Below are 21,878 nucleotides of genomic sequence, written 5' to 3'. Positions count from 1 at the left end.
CAAAAAGTAATCTATAGTCTTCAAAAAAATTAATAAGAAAATATGATTAAATATTCTGATAATACTAAAGTTTTAATGCATAGAATGTGAAATTCATGAGTATTTATTGTAAACCCTTCAACACATAGTACTTGACACACAAAATGAAGAGGTACACAATAAACATTGGTTGAATTAGTGAAGGTAAACTATTGGCTACTAGACTCTCACACTTTAAATGATGACATCTTACTTAAAACTGTAGTATAGAACCACACACAGAAAGGTCATTTTTTAATTTATATAAGAATAATACTCTTTATTTTCAAAGAAAAAAGAGTCATTCAGGTCCCTTACATTCAAAAGAAAAAGTAATGGGAAGGCTAGAAGGGGGAGCTCTCATGCCCTACCACTTGATGTCAACTGCATTATCGACAAGAAGAGAGGTACCTTGCATCTCCAACAGGAAGAAGGTTATTACTTTACTACAAGCAGAAGGAAGGAAGAATTTCTCCTTGTCTGGCAACAGTCCAGCCAGTGAGAAACTGCACAGCTCAGCCAATGGAAAGTCTTTATACTTCAAACTCCCAGTTTCCTCCAATGGACTTTTCATTTATAACAACCCATCACAACTTCCTTTTCTTCTCTATAAAAGAATGTTCCTCTCCTTTATTCTCTGGACTTGCCTGTGGTTTGACATAAATTGCATGTCCAGAATTGCAGTTCTTTGCTGTTCCCTGATAAACCCATTTGGCCGGTAAAATAACTAGCTATTTTATTGTTTTAGATCAACAAAAGTATCAATAATGGTTGAATGTATTTGCTCAAAAATGTGAACTCCCATATTAAAAATGAGCTATTGATTTAATACGTAAGGAGGAACTCTCTGCAAAGGAAGGATACAAATGATGTGATAACATGGAAAAGCTTATCATTAACGAACCTCTGAAAGAGAGCACACACATGTAAACCGGAACATAAGGAAGAGATGGGACAGGACTTATTAAAATGTTTGCAGTGACCTTGGGTCAGAGGAAGATTTGTCTTCCTTATTTTTTATGTTTGTGACATTTGTAATGAAAAATAATTCCAACATCTACAGATTTGGGCCTTCATGAAAATGCACATCTCCTCTTTCTGACATCCTGGACAGTCTTTTCTCAAGGACACCGGGCAGTGCAGGATGAGGCAGGAGGGGCCTGACCTCTCAGGTGATGCTCACCTGACCTCATATTGGCCTGCAGCCTGTCTGCCTACCTGCTCGGGCCTCCCCTTCCCCTTCCTGTTCTCTGCCCCCCAGAAAGCTTAGCAACAAAAGCCTAAGAGATGCACCAGGGAGGGAGGAGCTGGGAGCAGGGGAAGCTGACATCCTGGTTTCTGTTTTGATCCACGTGGTAATCGTCGATTGACACAGAAAGTCAAACTGGAAAGCACGTCAGGGGCCCCATAAAGCACACACCCACACAGGCACTGAAGAAGAAGGAAAGGTTCTGGGCCTGTTCACATTCCCTCCTCAGTGGAGGGCGGAGTGGAAGGCAGACTCCACATCAGGGCTCTGCTCCTTGGGCTGTGCCCAGACTCTTACACCTGAGCTCTTAGGGAGCATCCCAGGTATCACATGGCCAGGCTGCTTGTAAAGGTTTTGGTTATGCTTTGAGAAACCATTTTTCACAGTTTATCCAGGGCTGCAGAAAATTCCATGAGAACAGAAGGTCTTTGCTTCACTTGAGAATCTGAAAATCTGAACCCACAGTCGTGGCCGAGAACATCTGCATTTCTTTTTTCATACTCCTGATCTTGTTTCTTAATTTCTGTATGGTTCTAATCAGATCATTTCTCCCTTATGAGTTGCCTTATGAGTTGAAATCTCTCTCAAACTCCCGCTTTTCTGTTGTCTATTCATTACCTTGTGCTTACCTGTATTTCAACCAACCCATAACCTCACTTGAAGAAAAAATGGTGAACTAAAGATTAAGCAAAAGAAACGGTCCTCATGCTTGTGTGCAACGTCTATGCCGTTGTATCAAAGGGCTTTTCTTAGGTCCTTAGGCAGAGACTTTCGCTCACAATATGCATAGACTCTGTACACTCAAGATCTTGCGTTCAGCATTTACCTGGACCTAAAGTTCTCAGTTCGTGAGTCTGAAAAGGTTACAGGCTGGCATGTTGTCAAGGTCAGATGCTAAGATAGCAGACTGGGTGGAGAAAGGGAAAGTAGGAGCTCCACAGGACAGGTTTCAGAACGAGTGGCCTGTTTGGGACATTCAGTGGGGGGCCGAGGACTCTGCAAGGTCAGGGCTGCCCCTGTGGACAGGACCACATGCTGCCTTATCACACAACGTGCTGGACTGAACTCCGCGTGGCGACCTGAGTCCTCCCAAGAAGGGCACGCTCCATCCATGAGGCTGGGGAATCAGAAAGCATTTCACAGGACCATTTCTCTCCATCTCCTTTAAATGCTGCATAGGAGAGTAAACTCATCTGTTATGCTGGAAACTGCAGCTTCCAGGACGTACTTCCTGTACCCTTCGCCCCACTCCTCCTCCTGAGCTGCCCCAAAGTCCTGCCCACTGGCCGTTGTCCCATCATCCTGGGAGGAAAAGGGCAGGCCATGCTTTGTCCACTCACTGTGGCAGCTACCAGCTTGCACACCCCGTGGGCACACAGAGACACACAGAGACATGCTGCATGCCCCTCTCCAAGTGTGTGTGTCCACCACACATGCCTGAACACACCAGTGTGCAAAAACACACAGGACCTTGAAGACAGCAGCACAATCCAAAATAGGGAGGAACGTGTTCATCTCCCCTGCCTGGGGCCACGTGACTAGTATCATTGTGTAATTTCCTCTTGCTTTAAGAGTTTAGTAACCTAAACAGTCCAATTTCTTAAGCAAAGCTATAACACTAATGGAAAAGAATAGAATCTGACATTTACTTGGCCAGACTAAGTGTTAGAGCTTTACAGGTATTCTCTCCCCTAATCCTTAAAGGAACCCTATACGGGTGATTACATTATTATCCTCACTTTATAGATGGGCTTGCTAAGGCGTAAAAGGCTTAAGGAGCTCACGAGTTTTAAAGAGGCTGGGCCAGGACTCGATCCCTGACAGTCTGGCCAAAACCCCACGTTGCACGTTCTAGCCTTGGCATGACAGGTCACCTGCTGGCCTGGCCTTTCTATCCAACGTGACATGCACGTGTAGGAGTTTTAAGCTTTTGTTTGATTCCTGTTTGAGAAGGAAAGAGATTCATAATATATTCTGTTTCACAACTCTTCATATACTGGAGGACAATTAACTCTATTTCACTGGGAGCTGAGTAGAAAGCTAGAAGCAAGGGAATTTGAATTCTAGGGAATTTCAATTCACTTTCAGATATGCTCCCTTCTTTACATCCAGGAGCAGAAGGATGAGAAGCCTGAGGGGCAGCCCTGGGGAAGCCACCATGGAGGGGTGACAGCGGGCTGACCCTGCATCGCCATTTCCATCTGTGGCCTTCGCATATTTACAAATGGAAAAGCGGTTGATATCTTGCATTTGTTCATTCAACAAGTGTATACCTGATGCCTGGGATGTGCTGGATCCTGAGCACATAGCAGCTAATAACAAACAGCAAACATCACCAACCAACCACCACCCTAGACCATCCCATCACGGCCACAGAATCTAAACCACAGAGAGACTGCAGTGACATGTACACACGTCACCCATGAAGACAGATATCCGGACAGGAAAGTTGAGGGTGATGCTGCTTTGGGGTGGTGAGGACCACGGCTTGCTGCCTGAGGGCCTCCCGGAGCTGACCATTGGTGAGCAGAGCACAGCAAAGGCACACCAGAGGTGCAGGGAACACTGAACCTACAAAAAGCACGTCCACAGACCCAAGAAAAGTTTAAAACACTGAGAAAGCTTATAAAATTGAAACCAGTGTAGAAAAAATCAAAACCAAAGAAAGGGGGAAAAAAAATCCAGTCATTGCTCAACACGATAGCATGTAGGAATGATGAGATGTGAGGATGCATAATACAAATTCTTTCCTCTGCAGGACACTTTTTCACTTCCATGCAGCGTGCCCAGATCCTGGGCTTTCTGCAGAGACTGACTTGGGAGCCTATAGAAAACAATATCCTTTCAGTCATACTATAGCCATTTACCTCCTTTTCTGCATTTTTAAAAGGAGAATTGCACCCGATGTCTCTGTGCATTTTCACCGAGATTAAGTCAAATCGAGAATGAAGAAATAAAGCCAAGGCAGGTTGTGGGTCGGCATCCTTCCTAGCCACAGGCTGGGAGCCTGCAGGCCGGGCTTCTCAGGCTGCAGGCATTCCCTCTCCACATGGACAGGAATAGGTGAATGGATGAAACATTCCATGCCAGGTGCCTACGGGATGGACCAGTGATGCCCAAATTCTGGCCAGGCTGGTCGAAATGGCCAGGCTCAACTGCTATTCTCTTAATTGAAGGGGTCCTTAGAGACATTCAGACATCAGAGAGGAGATGGCACACACCGGCACCCACCATCCCAGGGTGAAGACCCTCAGGCATCAGTGCAGGCCCTGACTAGGTTGGGAGTTAGTTGCCTATGGATATGAGGATGCCGGAAAACACTCCTGTCTCTGCATCTCAGATCAAGTCACAGCATTTTCCAAAAGACAAGATTTTCACAGGGATTTAGCCTGGGGATACTAGACACTCCACTTTATCCCACATTGAAATGGTCACAAATCTAAACGTTCAGCAATGCACCAAGAGATGATGAATTTTGGAGGTCAGATCTGTTTGTAGGTGGTAGGGATGCTCGAGGTTTTAATTTAAAATTACTTTCCCCATATAAACAATAGTAAACTCTAAAGGCAAATTTAAATGTTTCTTCCTTTGTTTTCAGACATCTGAATATTCTGGGAAAATAAAAATATAGACAGCCATATGCCCAGTGGTATTTAGGGTTTCTGGGCTCTATTTTTACATTAGGTTTTAGATAATTATGTTTTCAGACGAGTTTCATGTCAGTTGGGGGTCTCCTCAGCCACCTGGCTGAGTGTTTATGGAGACACAAGTATCATTTCTCTGACTGGGGGCACATCTGTAAAGTAATTTCTCAACTGTGCTTCCAATCTCTCAACTATCTGTCAGAAAGAAAAATCTCATAGTCCACAGGAATGTTAGAATCAAGCTGGCCAATATTCTAAAATGATCCATGTTAATAGATAAGAGAGAACAAGAGTATAAAATTTGAAAAATACATTAAAAAAGAGAGAATAATCCTTTAACTGGGGAAAGCCCAAAGCTGAACCCTAGCCATGGAAGGTGGTGAGTTTAACGAGCAATTTGATGAAGCTCTACCTTTATCTTTTTACAGAAACCAGCTCTTGCCAGATCTTTGGAAATCATTTTAAAAATCTTCACATTTTGCCAAAATATCTGGACGAGGAGTATTCAGTCTAAAAGACTGTGATTATATCAAAGAATATCTAAGTTTTCAGTAATTCTAACAACAGAATGAGTTCCAGCTGTTGACAAAATCCTTATCATTTTTTTTAATAAAGGAAAAGAAACCCATCATTTAAGCAAAACTACACAGAAAACTGGAAAATATTCCATAAACGAAGCATGTGTTTCCACGAGACGCATGCATCATCTCTGTGGTAAGCGCTAGATATAGTACAGACATGAATGCCTGCACATTGAAGGACCTTGACAGTGGAAGAAGGAAGATAACTCCAGGAAAGCAGAGAGGGTGAACTCCTGGGAGCTGCTGCTAGAGTCTAAATGATGCCCAGGTGCGCTTAAGTGACAGCGTTCCTGGCATGATGGCGCCCTAACGGGCACCAGAGCTTGGAGGGTGGTGATGATGGCCATTTACGGATGGCCCGTGACATCCTTGTGTCTGTTCTGCTTAACAAGAAGCTGGCCTGGTATCTGATTTTCCTGACCACACTGACCTGTGTGAAATGACAGCAGGACATGCCCTTCATTTTGCTATAGGCAGGTGTTACCCGTCTTTAAGGTTCCAAGTTTGGTTAATGAGAAGGGGGCAGCAGGACTTGAAAGCCACATGTGCACCTCCCTCCCCCTGCAGGAGGATGGTGGAAGGGGGAGCCATCCGTGACCACGTGACCACCACAGGAGCCTGAGAGGGGCTGGGCCTAGGATGGGTCCCAATGCCCCCAGTGAGGGTGTGTGTGCAGGACTGTGGGGCTCTGGGGACAGGGAAGGGTTCCTGCTCCCCAGAGAGAGTGGACGAGATGGACTTCTTCATATTACCCTGAACTTTGGGGGGCTCTTGAAGAAAGGGATGGGGTGGACATCGCACAGGCCTCCTGAGGAAGTTGGTCCCTCTCCAGGGGATGAACTTGTTTTCCTCTCCTCTGCTTTTCTGGGGGGTAAGAGGGCTAAAGTGGGGATGTGTTTTGTAATTTATCCAGGTCTTGGATAAAGACAGAGAAGTGGTTTCATGAACTTGGCTCAAAGGTGACCCAAGGCAGGGAGGAAAAAGCCAGAGTAATTTCAGTTGATCTCTGAGACCTAGAAGGACAAGCCCAAGCCTTTAGGTAAAGTTTAAAAAAGTAAAATGCACATTTACTCTAACATTCAAAATAGGTAAGGACGTTTTGAATATAAGGACGGGGGACGTCTAATTTGAAATAGTTCCTGTGAAAAAGATGTGATTTTTAGCCAGTGAGATGAGTAATATGAATGACTGATGTTCAAAAGCCACCTCAGCTCTCCACCTCTGACTACGACAGATACTCAAAATGCAGCTAACCCAGCACCCTCTGTGCCACGTTTCTGGGGTCCTCTCTGAGTTCCCATGAATGCCTACATACGACAGTGCATAATCTCGCATGTTACGTATGGGTGTGCGGTAATTCCTCCCTCCAGATTGCATGTTTGGAAGGACAGGGCCGGTCTGTATGATTCCTCATTATAGCCTCAAAACTCAGTGTGGCGCCTTGCACACTTGAGGAAGAATGTAAGTACTCAACGCCTTGGGTGAGCTGTACAGAGGTACCATGTTTCAATTAGCCTTAATGCTAATAGGTCACTAAAGACTTTTCCTATAAAGTAACAATTACATTGGTGTTTCATCATCCACTTCAGAAACAGAGAGAATTAGCAAAGGTCTCTACATTTTCCCCATGTGGCTTAAAGAAGTTTGACACCCACAAATGTTTGCTGACTGAACAGTGAATGGATGAATGAATGGTTTCATATCAACAAAACGAGGGCAAGGTTGCTAATACTTAATTTCATTTTTATTTTTTATTCCATTTTCTAAACCTAACCACTAAGCTAATTAAAGTTTAAGCCCTAAAAAATATCTGTAGATGGTGAAGAGACCATTACTGGGAAAGCATGAAAGAGCTTGATTTACAAGCCAGTTTTAAGATTTGTCTGAGGAACTCTAATTGTGAAACAGATGAATAGTTCCATCTGAAAGATGATAATCCCCAGACATTGCATGATGCATATCAGATAAATTAAACATAACTACAAGCCACGTCTGAACAAGCCTCTTCATGAGTAAGTAAATCAGAGGTTTGAAATTTGTTACTATTTGAAATGCATTGAGCCGATTAAATCACAGAAGTAGATTTTAAAAAATTGCAGCATATGTAATTTTGAGAAATTTCTGATGCCTTTACACTGTCAACAAGAGTCTGGTGAAGTCATCACCATGTCTAAAAGCCCTTATCTTAGAGTAGGACATAATCGGCTAAGCTGGTTCCTATCCCCCCAAATACTCTTGGTTTAGCATCTCATTGTATGAGTCCTTGCACATCACCAATGCCCCAATGAGAGTCCGGTCAAGGCACGACTAAGCAGGATAACTGAAATAAAATCCCATGGTTATGTTGTAAAAGTGAGTGGAAAGGCAAAAAAAAAGAGCAGAGGAAGCTGACAGAAAAGAAGATGAGAGGCACTGTCAGGAAATCTTATTTTCTATAGAGAGACAGGCCCATTAGAACAGATAAGGAAATGGGATTATCCTTCCTTTACTGATGCCAGGTAATGTTTCTGGAATGAAACAAGAGGTGGGGGATTTCCCAGGTATCTTCTCCCAGTTCATTAATTCCCTAACTGGTTCCTTTAAAGAACCCCTTGTAGACATTAAGGTCACAAGAAGATAGCTAAGTAAAAGATGCTTCCAAGATTCCAAATCCAGGTTATTGGGAGGTCTATGCAAGTGGAAATCTTCAAAATATAAAACATGCAGATAAAATGAAGCTAAGACCTGAACCCGATTTGGCTGCCTCTAGCCTCCATGGACTCTTTCGACTTTTAAGCCCTGTTGAGGGTTTCCACAAAGCCATGTAAGTGACAAGACATAGCAGCTGCTCAGTTAAATACAGCAAAGTGTTTCTAATTTTCCTCCTGTTTGTACAGAAAGTAAGATAATCCCTGGGGACACAAGAGAGGAAAGAGAGAGAAAAGGGAGGGTGAGGTTGTGCTTTTGTCCTTTTAGGAAAATATGGGAGGGTCCACTTCAATTCAAGCCCATGGGATTTCACAAGTGCTCACATGTGGCCTGGGAGGGGATGCTTTGATTAGGTGCTGAGTCCTGGGAGCGGTATGGCATGGGCATTACCACCGGAGGACTGAATGGAAGAGCCGCAGCCTACACAAGGTGATAAAGGATGGGTATCCCACAGTCCTTCTTGCTGTTGAATTGAGAAACCTTGATTTTCCATGAATTTTCCATCAAAATTAAAAACAAACACCCATTCTCTGACTCTATAACACACTTCTTTAGGCAAATGATTAGGGAATGGGTTTGGGGTTGATTTCCTCTAGAAACCTCAATGTAAAAATTAGTCCTTAGATGAAATTAGGAGATTTGCTAGTATGCTGACCATCCACTCGGTGTTTTTCAGGCTGCTGAGATGGGTAATTTGGTCGGTGCTGAGGAAACTGAGCATCCCTCTGCATGCCTGACTCTCAAAGGGAAGATGTGAGGGAAACTGTCCTAATGAAATACTCTCACGGGCCAGACATCTTTACAGGTGCTGCCACGTGGTTCATCACACTCCTTTCACCACATGAACATCGTCATGTCCTTACACAAATAGAAGGCTTTCTGATTTAATTATTATTTTAATCAAACACTGTTAGATAATCCTAAATAGGGGCAGATCAAATCAAGCATACCCAATATGGGCAAGAGAGTCGTAGGGGATGGTTATAAGAAAGAGGGAAGGGAAATAAGTAGGTTAACTTTCCCAGGTCACACACAGAGATGCCCAGAGTATGGCTCTGTTCTACTTTTTTTCTGAATGGAGTAAAACAGCAGCTCCTGTGGGTCCATCACCAGTGTAGGACATCCCATTTTTCTCTAGTTGCCTTTAGAGCCATTTGCTGCTAGCCTGCTGTACAGAAGGGGATTCTATTTCACCTTAGAAAGCTCTTAATGTCAGAATTTAAATATGACTTAAATATTTTGTTCTTAGTTTATAATGAGAAGAATTAATATATATTAAGTATCTAGTGTTAACGTTTCGGACTTATTTTTTGGTTAATCATTCAGTTTTCCTTTATTTTCTTCATCTCATTTATTTAGAGCAACTATAAAGAAGGCACGAGTTTACTTTTATTTTTTCCTTATTCATTATATTCTAAATTTGTACTATTCTCATTTGTGTACCATTATACTTAAATATATAGTACTGTCTGGATTAATTACTTAATTATTAAAAACTGGAATGCACAAGGCTGAAATCCATTTGTCCGAATGGAAACTTGTCTGTTTTTTAAAAATCAGAGAGAACTTAATATTTTGTTTCTAAGTTTGCACTATTTATTCTCCACCCTTTACCATTTAGTGCATACTGGCTCTAAGCTAAAAATGTTCCTCTAGTGAACTAGCTTTATCAATTAATCATGGGCTTAAAATTCTTATGGTATTAAGATGATAAACCCATCTACCATCATGTGAAATTCTTCTCTCGACATGTTGTTTCTTGTCATTTTCACAGCAACTTTCATAAAATTCTTACATTTTCTGAGTGAATTTAAGTATATGACTTTACAGCAAAATTTTTTCCAGTAAATTTTTTGAACAAGACCATTTGATAAAAACCTCACTCTGTATCACTATAGTTTCCATGCAAGTTTCTATTTCTCATCATAAACATGAAATGTATAATAATTTGAGTGAATTCCATTTTAATAGTCTCAAATACGATTACCCTTTCAAAAATCTTAAATTAAATGAAAAGCAGAAACCAATTCACTAAACCTTAAGGCCACACGCTGACATAGATGAATTAGAGAAAACAGCTCAAGTCTTCAAGTAACACTCAGCAGCACTGCTCTCTACTCTGCCTCTAGAAAGGTTAGTACCTCCCTCAGGCAGAAACCCTGGTCTCCTAATCAGGACATGATGAGGACGAGGGCAGCGTGATGAGGACCAGGGCAGTGTGATGAGGACCAGGGCAGTGTGATGAGGACCAGGGCAGGATGATGAGGACCACGGCAGGGTGATGAGGACCAGGGCAGAGTGATGAGGACCAGGGCAGAGTGATGAGGATGAGGGCAGTGTGATGAGGATGAGGGCAGGGTGATGAGGACCAGGGCAGGGTGATGAGGACCAGGGCAGAGTGATGAGGACCAGGGCAGAGTGATGAGGATGAGGGCAGTGTGATGAGGACCAGGGCAGCGTGATGAGGACCAGGGCAGAGTGATGAGGACCAGGGCAGGGTGATGAGGACCAGGGCAGGGTGATGAGGACCAGGGCAGCGTGATGAGGACCAGGGCAGGGTGATGAGGATCAGGGCAGTGTGATGAGGACCAGGGCAGTGTGATGAGGACCAGGGCAGTGTGCCCCATGGTCCTAAGGCACCCGGCACCTCTGTGCCTATCACCAGGACAGCCGTGGGAAGTGACCTACCCCCTCCACATGAGACGGAGCACTCGGAGCGGATGGTGGCCCACGTGTAGCTGGGCTGGGTGCTGAGCTTCTTCTCACCCCCCAACCGTGGCACAGAGTATTCCCAGGCAACGCCCGGGTTCCTTCCCTGAAACAGAAGCTATAAAAAAAGAAAGGGAAAAATACAATGAGTTAAATTAGAACCAATAAATAGAAGCTAATTTGTTTTAAACTACTTGAAACACCAGACATATCCATCAGAAGATGATTACAGTAATAAACTGTCCATCCTCCAAATTTTACATTAACTTTCTAAACAGGAATTAAACTAGACACAAGCACATCTATAAAATATATAGACATTTGACTCTTTTGCCTTACATTTAGTGTTTCTTCCACAGCCTTTACCACCTAACAAGAGCATTTGGTTCTTTCCCTCCGTGTTACCGTGGGAGCCCCACCAATGCTCTCCATCTGAGCAAATCAGAAAATGATACCTAAAAAGCACCTTCACAATTCCTAGTGAGTTCCAAACCCCCAAGAACAGGTGAATGGATCTCATCCATGCAGGATGAAGGCTAACTCTCAGTACTTCCTCCTGTGATGGGATGCAGAGGACTTTTGCCTACTGGCATGTACTGTATGGCTCCAGGAGAAAAACGTCTTACTAGTAAAATCTCTCAGCTTGGGCACACCTGTGAGCAATGCTCAGCACATGGAATTGCATTTGGACTCTTCATCTCCTAGCTGGAAACTCGACCACATGGACCACTTACTTTTTCCTTTATAAAGGTATTGATCCCTTGACCTGGGTGAGAGGCTTTTCTGGAAACCTCACCATTAGCCTGTTAATAGAAATCCCATCTCTGAAGTTTGGAGTCTCACTGGTCCCTGATGGGAGGTTCCAGTGGATGAAGTCACTGAAGCTTCCCTAAACTCCCTGGCCCTACAGTTCCCTCCCTGACAACATAGCTCGAGTCTAGTTGGAGAAGATGCTTCAGGACAGGTATGAGCCCTGGACAGGTGGCCTCAATGTATGACCATTGAGCCACTCTGCCGCCTGACATCCTGAGCCTCTTGCATAGGAAACAGGTGCCCAACAAGCCTCAACTACCTTCAACCCTGACCGATCTCTCTTTCCTCATGGGTATTAAAGCTAAAAGCCTGAGATGGGGGGAGAGAAATAACCAAGGCAGAAATTCACAGTGAACATGTTTATAAAGGGGCGGAGGAGGCAGCTCCGGGTCAGGAGGGGCGATGGCAGTAGGACGTGTGGAGATGGGGTGTCTCCCAGGAGGATGCAAGGACACCGGGATGGGGCTGCCAAGCCTGGAGAGCAGGTGGAGGGCCTGTGGATGGTTCACACCTGCACCCATAGGTGTGGGCTGAGGGGGCAACTTTTGAACCAGTCTTTTCTTTAAGTGTGCACAGAAATACAAAAAAAAGTAGGGAATTAGCGTGTCCACTGCCTGTTGCCACCACCTGCCCGGTCCCATGAGGACAAATTACATTGTTAGAAGATGCCCGTTTGTATGTCGTGAGCCTCTGCCATCTGGGGTAGAGCACAGAGGGGCTTGCGTAGGGGGTGAGTGTGCAGTCCCCTGCCAGGCACTGGGCCCAGGTGGTGGGTTCTCATCTCACTCCCATTTCCACAAAACTCGGCAGAATGCTGGTCCCACCCAAACAGGCACACACAGAGCCACCCACAGTGGCTGCTTCTCAGAGCCACAGAGCTTACAGGAGAGAAGCAGATTTTTGTTAAAATCGACTGATCAAGATGCAAAAATGGGGACTGCATGATATGCGTAATTACAAATCTCATCCCACACCTAGAAATGAAAGGCGATCAGAACAAGTCCACTGGCCCATTTAGTCTATATATTGATTAGTTTTGTTTCTGAGACACTATCTAATTGAAAACAATTTTGTGTGGTTGTAATATTTTTCCAGTAGCCTTGAACCTACAGAAACACCCTAAGACCTCAAATTCAAGCCCTGAGACCAAGAGGCTGGAACCTACCTCCACGATCAATGTTTCGTTGGTTGGCCCAGGGGAGGTTAAGCTCTCGGGCTCCCTGTAGGACCGTCTGTAGTCGAAGGCAGTTCCTGAAAACTTGTACCGGCCGGGCCAGTCCACTGTCCAGTGTCCATTCAGGTAGTATTTTTTGAGTGCATTTCGCACAGAAATGTAGGAGGTAGATACATTCATTTCATAGATGCGAATACTCCGGGCTCCAGAAGGAATGATGACCATCTGGTAATACTCTAGAGCAAAGGAGACAGGAAGGGGGAGGATGGGATGCTTCTCTCAGTACTGCCAAGGCAAATCCCTAAGCACCTGCTCTTCTCCATAACCAAACCCTGAGAATCAGAATTTGGAAACTGGAGATCTGTTTTGGCAATCCAGTTGCATGGGTCTTATAAATGAGGTTTTTTTAAATTTTTTTAATTGGAGCAGAGCTATTGTAATATTCACTGTGTCTAAAAACCACTTGAATTCAAATACCCTAGCAACCACTTCCAATCAAAACAGAAGGTTTGAGAAGCAAAGCAGGCAAGGAGTCTGTGTAGGGATCTCAGGACTCTGTCTGCACTACACCTCCCATCCTTCCCACCAGGTGGTTCCTTTCGCCCTTGGATCAGCCAGGCAGGCAGCTCCGGTGGGTGGACTCACGGTTGGCACGGTGCTGCTTGGCATAGAGGCCCTTGTGCGTTGTGCAGCTGGAGTTATTTCCCCGGCACACACCGCAGGAGTCTTCCACAGCATCGGATCCCAGCACATTGTCACACCCCACTCTCTGTGGGACCCATGAGGTCACGTGTCATTCATGAAAGACAAGACAACAGGGGCAAAGTCACAAACCTTTTCCCGTCGAGTTGAAAGTTTCACCAACACGGGAGAGTTAACAAATATTTATTGGATACCCAGTATGTGCACTGCGAGACTGTCAACTACACTTCCATCCAAAGGAGGAGACCTTCGCATGGCAAACATACCCTGTCCTCTTTGGCGTTTTTACACGACTGTCCTACACTGAGCCCAGAATTAAACCTATCGGGTTGTCATGCTGGAGACGTGTGTAAATTTCAGACCGATATAAAGCACTTAGCACAAATGACAAGCAATATGGCCTCACGAGTTTCCACTGGAATTCGCCTTGTGCTTTTTTGAATCGCCTTGTGCAGAGGCAAAGAAGGAACACAGGCCACAGGGCAATTATTCCCAGCAGTAAATTATGTAAAAGGCACATTTGGCTACTGTCTAGAATTTTAGCAGCTGTTTATATATTCTGTGATGCTTGCCAATTTTACATTTCCTAGCAAAGAATATAGGCTAGCTATGTAACAAATCCATTCAGAAATGATGGATGAACTATAGTCCACAATCCCTTGTTTGAAATCCTAGGGCCAGATGCATTTCAGAACTCAAGAGGTTTTTGGATTGTGGGAAGGTAATTAACACATATATGATGTGAGAGTCCCTGCAGGGCTCCGGACAGCAACGATGTTTCTAAAATGCGCACATCTCTACAGTGAGCGGGATAAACATAACTGAAGATAGTCGTATCAATTCAAGACAGTTTTGCCACCAAATAAATTCAGGTCAGCTTATATTTTACTGTCAAATAAACTTTCCATTTCACACATCTTTGGATTTCAGAATTACAAATAAAGGATTGTGATACTGTATCATAAAGAATACATAAAAACAATGACATATTTAACAAATCAACTGATAATTGGACACAATGGGTGGACAGTTGAGCGTTTTAAGGCTGAAAGAGATCCGAACAGAATCATTTAGTCTAACCTTCATGCATTCAAACGATTACACTGAGGGTCTGAGTGGATGATTCAACTTTACTGTGGTCATGGTCTACACCTTAAAGAAAATCAGACCTGGGACCAAGGTCTTTGGACTCCACTGAATACGAATATTGAGTAACTTCTTCCCTGAAAAGCCCATTATTTACATGCAATGTATCTGACCATTGCATGTAACACCCTCCCTTTGTTTATAATAAAATTCTTCCTACATCTCACTTCTGTGCCTGGTAACAAGCTCAGGCGTTGTGTTCACTTAGCCGCCTATCTTTCCCAGCCTGTGCCCTGAGTCCCTCTCCAGCAGAAGTGAGGTTGCCGATTTCCCGAGACCCCTCGACAGCAGTGAAGCGGCCCCTGTCTCTGTGCTGTCCCTGCCTTCATTTACTCTGGCGCCACTGCCTGGCTACTGCCGTCTGATTGGGCGACTCTACGCGTCCCCAGTCCCAGTGCCTTCCACAGGGACATGTGGATAAAAACCCCAAGTCCTCGTCCCCGCAGCAAATGGCCCTTTGCAAGCTTCTCCCCTTCACTCACCTCCTCAGTATCCCCCAGCTCCTGCCTGCCTCTGGGTATTCTGACCCCTGAACTGGTTCCTACCATCCCATGATTTCCTGTATCTCTGTGTTCCCCTCCCTGCTTCCCCAACACCCCTCTTCCCTTTCCCTTCCCTGAGGAACCCTACAAATCTCTTAGGTCCACATCTAAGAGAGAATCAGCTCCACCCTTCCCCCCGGCCATGCTCTCTGCACACGCCTCCATTGCCACAAGCCACTGCCTGTCTCCATAGATGTTCATCTGGCTTTCTCTCCCTCTGGGCTGTGATTTGGAGGGAAAGGGTGTGTTTTAAATGTCTGGTCTCTCTAGCCCCTTACAGGATGCCTGGCATAAAGCAGACTGTTGGGAGATGTTTGTTGAATGAATGAATGATCATTATTACCTCACATATCCCATCTATACAAACATTACGGCTATCCTCCGAGCATGGAGTCCCATCTTTGACTTTATTTGACAAAGAAAAGAAGAAATCAAATCCTTCTGCGATACAGTAGAGTTTGCATAAGTCCTGATCTTAAAAAGAAATACACACACAAACACAAATAAGAAAGATACTTAAGCTCTGATCATTTTTTTTTGCTCTAAATTTTAGATAGACTATTTTTTTTTTTTTTGCCCATAAAATAACTCCCACACAATAATACATTGCAAAGACATTTTTATAAATTGCCTCTTTAGGCTTGGTTTTTCCCCTTGAATTTTTAAAAATATTTTTTAAAGCTTCACTATTATTTTTTTTCGACTGTGTCCTTTATCGGTCCTTGCTCCGTACACAGTGGTTGGCACATAGTAGGCATTCAATAAACATTTGTTGACTTGAACTACATTACTGTTCACTTATTTTACTAGTATAGTTAATTACTCTTTCTAGAAATGCAAAAAGTCACTACTATTTTGTAGCAATACACAAAGTTCTTACCAATAAAGTGTAATAAAATACTCAATCACAAAATTTCTTAATAGCTAATGCAGTTACTAAAATACATAGTATTTTTAAACTGATAAAGAGAATAACTTTTGGATGAAATCTCCAGAGAACATTGTTTTTTAAATAAATATAATGGATTGTCAAAAAACACTGATACATGGGGAATATAGGTCTCATTATCTACTACAGATTGGCAGATCAAGAGCATATACTCTCTCGATAATCCATTTCAAGGACTTATGACTTATATGGCTAATATGAACTTTTGTAGAAACTTTTTTTTTCCCCTTTGTTCTCTTCTTGGTAAAGAAGAGAACAGTTGATAATAAAAAATTATCTGCCTGAGGAGTTTTCACAGGCCCGAGACTCATGTACAAATATTTTCTTTAGAGTGCAGGATAAGAAACCAACTGAATAATTCTAAGAATCAAATTGAATATGTGTTTCCATGATTAACGAATTTATTTACTGCAGACTAGCAAAGCCAGAAATAGCACACAGATTTTTTGACCCCAATTTCGAAGTTCTTTCTACTATTTTCTCCTGTGCCTTTGTTTCTCACTGGCTTAATTTTTCTTAACGTTTACTTAATTTTAGGAGTAAAAACCCAACAAAAAATAGCTTTGTTTGAAACTGCTTAAATTTTCCTTCCAGAATTTGCTGAATCCATAAAACTCTCACCATGATAACATTATATATATTGGGATGGTAAAAGGTAAGTGCCAGATGAGATGGCCTAACTTACGTATTCCTCAAGTGTTTCTTGGGTAACACAGTACTCTCATTTTCAAAGAATGAGATGATTAGGTGTTCTTTGAATTTGTCTTCAAATTATGCTAGTTGAGCTACTGAGTTCAAGTTACTATGATCAGAAGGCCAGTATATATTTCTCTTCAACTGGAGAGTACAGTCTTATATATGGTACAAATAAACTTCCTGGTTTATAAGTTGTAGATCAAGACTTTCCAGATACGTAGTATATTATCTGATTTTCCAAAAGACGTGAATTTGCTTTCATTCTCTGACAATGATGAGTGTTCAATGGGTGACATACTCAACACCATCTCACCATCAACTACCATGATTTGTATTAAAAAAGAATTGATTCATTACCAATAAATCGTCTACTTTGAGTGCTTTATCACTTCTTTAAAGATTTCATGGTATTTTGCACATGCTCTCTATCTTGTTTGCTTTTATTCTGAGCCCACGGCTGGTCAAGTTTAGATAAGGTGCCAGTGGCCTTCGGGCAGACAGAATCAAACTAGCAACAGGGAAAGAACCTGTGACGTTGCCCTAACAGCAATATTTGGTCTATCCGGATGCACACTATTGATCACATAGTTCTTTAAAGAGTAAAGAAGTCCGCAGCTGCCACCAGAAAGTGGGATTTGAGATTTACCTTCTACGTGGGTGTACGGCTTCCACTTGTAGTACCATCCTCGGAACCGTTTGCTATTGTACTCGGCACACTGCAGGGCACGGAAGTCGACACTGTTATGGGGACATTTCTGACTGTTGCAGAGCTTCAGAGTTCGCGTGGATCCCGCACAAAACTTCCCTCCATTCGATGGTCTGGAATGTACAGTGTCCAGTTAGAAACCTTGCCTTTGAATAGCTACTCACCCCTCCCTTGAAATGAGGCTTATTAGGGAGATGGAGCAGATAATGTTAAAGATTTAACATAGGAAACTGGTGACCATTAAGTAAAGATACTTACTGTCACCAGTTAAAAGAAGTGCATTCCTAAGAAGGCACTGGCATTTTCTTACATATTAATGATATGGGTAGTATTTTCCTTTTCTATTGAGTGTGCAAATAATTGCAGCATTGGTAGAACAGGTGACTTTGCACGTATTTGCTCGTCTCCCTGTAGTGGGCAGGGTGAGCATCGTTGTTCTCTGAATTCCATAAAGGAGAGGATGACTACACGAGGGCAGCTGGGAGAAAGCAGAACTGAGACTGAAATTCAACTACTTTGCTGTCCAGATGGCAACTTCTTTCCCCTACCAGCCTCCTTGTGACAAGGTGAGGACACCGGATGGGGACAGAACAAGCACTTGTCTTCCACTGGTTGGAAGAGACAGCAAACACCCCTCTCACCCCTTAGAATTCACGTGGACACACCAACACAAGAGCACCCTGTCGATGAAGGGGACAAATCAGGTCTCATGCGTTAAAGACAGGACTGAAATAAATCATTTTACTTAGTCTTAACATAAGTTAAACACATATAGGTGCAAAAGGAGAACTGAAAAACCCCTTCATTCCACTGCATTGGTGACTGCTTTTAACATCCTCATCGTCTACAGAAGACACACTGAGACCACATGTTGTGAAGGGAAATATATTTGATGAAAAACCAAGACTTTGGTTTTCTCACATGAAAAAATTGTTCTTACTGATACTTATCTATTGATTTGGGTTCTCTATACTTATGATTTATCTCCTTATTTTAAGCAGAACCTTGGTATTTCATGTAAGCATGGTTAAAATCCAGTTCTTGAATATCACTGTTGGCTCCGTTACTTTTGCTGTGGTCAGGTAGTTATAAGCACCTTAAATTATACCACAGAGACATCGTTGTACAATAAATGCTTGAGTAAAAGGGCTTTCTGACTTAGCGTTCTTTTACAGTAATATGGGGAGTACAGAATTACTTTCACTGAGCTTATGTCTACATGCTGTTTGGAAAGTTCGTAGCAGAGAGATGGGTGTTGATGAGGAGGGAAGTCCAGTGCGCTCACCTGGGGTTGGTGCAGAGCCGGTCCCTGTGAGACACCCCTCCTCCACAGGTCCTGGAGCAAGGAGACCAGGGAGACCAGTCTGACCAGTGGCCGTGGGTGGGCTTGGGGCCTTCGTCACCATATTTCACACACTGTCCTCCGCGGCACCACTGAAAATTAAAAACAAAACAAAACAGTGATATGACTTGTGGGTAGTACATCACTACTGCAATGCTGAGCCAAGGGGAGTTTGGTCACATAGGCAGACATCAGCATCCCTACCCTCAGGTAGCACATAATAAATATACATTTCATGCAGCTTCTTTTCTTCTTTCCAGACCTAGCCTTGTTCTATACATCCACATAAAGGGAAGGTACAGAGCAAAATCATTTTCAAACTTCTGTCTGAGCTGCTGGAACCTAACACGTGTAGTTAAGTTGTGTTGCAGGAACACTCAGTCCAATTGTTCACCTCTCAGGTGTAGGAGCTCTAACCTTTCCTGGAAACAACGTGCTCTTCACCTCTCACTGTCGGAACAGACTGACTGTCAGGTAGAAAAATCCAGCTGGAGGTTCCATGTGGCTCAACACCTTGTCATTTCTGGCCGGTGCTCTGTGCTTTTGCTCCAAAGCACCTGGGCTGGGAGCCTGGAGGTTATAAGTGATGCATGTCAGAGGTCATACAGCTTTCTAAGGACACGAAATAACCCACACAGGGCTCCTCCTGTCCCTACGAGGCTGGAGATGCTATCAGCTCCCCTTTCTCCAGAGAAGCGTTCATAGATGTTAATTCTGCCAAAATCTACATGGTTTCTTCACTTCCACCACATGCAAAAACTACACAAGATCTAGCGTGCATTCAATGGTGCTGGTTTTCCCACTGATGGACCCATTCACTGGGCACAATTGACATTCTGCCGGCAAAGCGTTGTGTAGGAGTCTATAAAAATAATAGTTTCAGAAGAGCAAATCCAACCTATCAATGTCGATATGATTGCTGAACTGTTTAAGGTTCCTTGCAGTACTTGGTGTCTACTGGATGAATTCTACCTGAGGTGCACAAAGTGCTGGGTTTTAAAGTCACTTGGATAATTCCTCTGTTGAGGTCATAGTTAAGCCAATAGCTTGACTTAAAGCCTAAATGGAACCTATTTAGGTTAGATTGTTTCATTTTGCTTGGGATGTTTATGAATTACTTTAATAAAATTTGGTCTAGTTTTGTTTTAAAATTACAGAAAATGTTTATGTTTTTTTTTAATTTAGAGTTTATCCTTTTATTTTTTAATATAAGTAATTATATATAGACTGGTATTTCCTTTTCTTTCATAAATGACCCCATATTATCCATATCTTCTTCCATCCTGCTTTTTCATTTAACAATATGTTCTGTAGTTCATTCCACAGAAGAAGATAGACACATCCCTCTTTCCTGTGTTGCAGTTACAGAATGCTCCATTAGGTATATTTCCAACCAGTCCCCTTCTGATGGACATTTGCATCATTTCCAGGCTTTTGCTTTGATAATTATTGCTGCAATTAACAGTCTTACAAATGCATTTTTTTTTTTGTTTTTGCCAGAGTATCCTTTTTTTAATTGAAGTATAGTTGATTTACAATGTTATGTTAGTTTCAGGTGTACAGCAAAGTGATTCAATTATACTTACATATATATCCGTTTTTTTCAGATTATTTTCCCTTATAGGTTATTAAGAAATATTGAGTATAGTTTCATGTGTTATACAGTAGGTCCCTATTGGTTATCTATTTTGCATCCAGTAGTGTGTATATGTTAATTCTAAACTCCTAATTTACACCCCCCTTTCCCTTTGTTAACCATAAGTTTGTTTTCTATGTCTGTGGGTCTATTTATGTTTTGTGTATAAGTAAGTTCATCTGTATCATTTTTTTAGATTCCACATATAAGCTATATCATATGATATTCATCTTTCTCTGGTTTACTGCACTTGTATGATAACCTCTAGGTCCATTCACATTGCTGCAAATGGCATTATTTCATTCTCTTTTTATGGCTGAGTAGTATTCCACTGTATACATGTGCCACATCTTTATCCATTCACCTCTCGATGGACATTTAGGTGGCTTCCATGTCCTGGCTACTGTGAATAGTGCTGCTATGAACATTGGGGTGCATGTATCTTTTCAAATTATGGTTTTCTCTGGATATATGCCCAGGAGTATCCTTAAGTGACTATCCTTAAAAATTATTTAAGAAAACTTCTTGAGATTCTGAGGAGAAAGCACTACATCTTCTCCCAAGGAGGTTGGGGGGAATACCTAGGTGCACGTAGACACACAAACACGGACATACATACATACAATTTGAGTCTAATTTCATGCAAGTCACAGACCTGTGGAGCCGGTCAGTGGGGTGGTCGGGGGTAAGACCCTTGTGTGAAATGGACACATAAAATGTCTACTGAAGCACCAGTTGTATTTCTAAGAACAATCCCATGTTTATCACAATTTTACATTTTACCGATGGAGAGTGTGGCTTATGAAAGAGGCTTTATCTTGGACAGTGTGATGTCATGATAAGGCTCACACCCTGTTGTGATACTGTTCAAGGAATCCATTGTTACACTTAAACCCCGTACAGACAGGGCAGCAGCATAATGAGGCACAAGAACGTACACCGTTCTTGAGGTGAAAATGAGCCCCGCGTATCACTTCAACTAGGTGTGTGACCTGGGGCACTGACTCAGGTGCCCTGAGCCTGTCCGTCCTCCTGTGAACATCAGGGATGAGGGAAACCACCAGACTGGCTTGTTCCAAAGACCCAATGCAATGACACAGGCCAAGTGCCTCGGACCATTTGCAACGTAATCACAAAGTGAGAGATGGTTTAATTTTCTACTAGGGATCATTAAAGAACCGGAATCTGCTTCAGCATGCATACAGGCTGTGGTCCTGACCCCTGTTCTGGATTTCTCATGGCATGAGAGCAGAGAAACCGAGTGTCTTTTTCCTGGAAGAGTT

The 21,878-nt window shown here is 42.9% G+C and overlaps 1 protein-coding gene across 1 annotated transcript in view; it reads right to left on the bottom strand.

Moving 5' to 3' along the window:
* Positions 1-21,878, bottom strand: part of ADAMTS16 (ADAM metallopeptidase with thrombospondin type 1 motif 16) — a 155,237-nt gene that overhangs the window by 57,789 nt on the left and 75,570 nt on the right. The window contains exons 12-17 of the mRNA XM_060295642.1: positions 18,903-19,051; positions 17,558-17,730; positions 15,610-15,740; positions 13,522-13,645; positions 12,868-13,112; positions 10,869-11,007 (exon numbers count right to left, since the gene is read on the bottom strand). Coding sequence (XP_060151625.1) covers positions 10,869-11,007; positions 12,868-13,112; positions 13,522-13,645; positions 15,610-15,740; positions 17,558-17,730; positions 18,903-19,051 — 961 coding nt within the window. The remainder of the gene's footprint in view (positions 1-10,868; positions 11,008-12,867; positions 13,113-13,521; positions 13,646-15,609; positions 15,741-17,557; positions 17,731-18,902; positions 19,052-21,878) is intronic.

The sequence above is a fragment of the Globicephala melas genome, chromosome 3, assembly GCF_963455315.2.
Source record: "Globicephala melas chromosome 3, mGloMel1.2, whole genome shotgun sequence".
In the NCBI taxonomy this organism is placed as follows: Eukaryota; Metazoa; Chordata; class Mammalia; order Artiodactyla; family Delphinidae; genus Globicephala; species Globicephala melas.
The sequence above is the reverse complement of the archived record's forward strand: the minus strand, read 5'-3'. Positions and strand labels throughout refer to the sequence as shown.